This window comes from Pygoscelis adeliae, unplaced genomic scaffold (genome assembly GCF_000699105.1).
Source record: "Pygoscelis adeliae isolate BGI_AS28 unplaced genomic scaffold, ASM69910v1 Scaffold86, whole genome shotgun sequence".
NCBI classification, from domain to species: domain Eukaryota; kingdom Metazoa; phylum Chordata; class Aves; order Sphenisciformes; family Spheniscidae; genus Pygoscelis; species Pygoscelis adeliae.
The window spans coordinates 3,159,054-3,159,710 of NW_008824930.1; the positions used below are offsets into that span (position 1 = coordinate 3,159,054).

The window sequence follows — 657 nt, forward strand, 5'->3', positions numbered from 1 at the left end:
AACAACAACAAAATAAAGACAGAAAAGGAAGAATACTTGACTTGTGTCAACATTCTTTTTCTCTTTGGAAGAAGGTTGTTCAGTTTAATCCTCATGAAAGTGGGAAAAATAACAGTAGTGGATTAAAGCCAGAGTTTAAGAAAATACATTTAAATATTTTTTTTTTACTTAAAAATTAGTTTCCTCATCATTCAAAGACCTAAGAGTCAAACTATATTGTATACACCTCAGGTACAAATTGACAAAAGATCTCATAAAGCAGACTATATAAAAAGCAAGAGCCTTTTTTTTTCCAGAAAAATGTATTTGTGTTTTAGCTGATCGTATAAAAAGCGTTAAATTTTAAAAAAAAAGTATATATATTTTTTCAAGTGTTAATGGTTTCACCATTCATTGTAACTACATTCCAAAGTCCTGTAACATCAGGGCACATTATCCTTATCCGTGTAGCACAGTGAGCATAATCTTTACACTGAGGTCACTCTCATCACTACTTCCCCAGAGCCGTTATCTTCTGATGAATCTTCCTGAGGTCTCATGCGGTTGAACAGATGTAACAATACATAGCCACACTGAAATCTTGGTGAGGTTAACTGTGTTGGATGAACTAGGCTTCTGTTTCTAAATGCAGTCAGCGGTAACCACAATGTCCTTCCT

The 657-nt window shown here is 33.8% G+C and overlaps 1 protein-coding gene across 1 annotated transcript in view; it reads right to left on the reverse strand.

Annotated features, from left to right (window-relative positions):
• Positions 1-467: 467 nt before the first annotated feature.
• Positions 468-657, reverse strand: part of MARCH11 (membrane-associated ring finger (C3HC4) 11) — a 69,719-nt gene continuing 69,529 nt past the window's right edge. Inside the window, exon 6 of the mRNA XM_009325004.1 lies at positions 468-657. This exon is cut by the window's right edge and continues 124 nt beyond it. Within this exon, the coding sequence (XP_009323279.1) occupies positions 468-657 (190 nt within the window).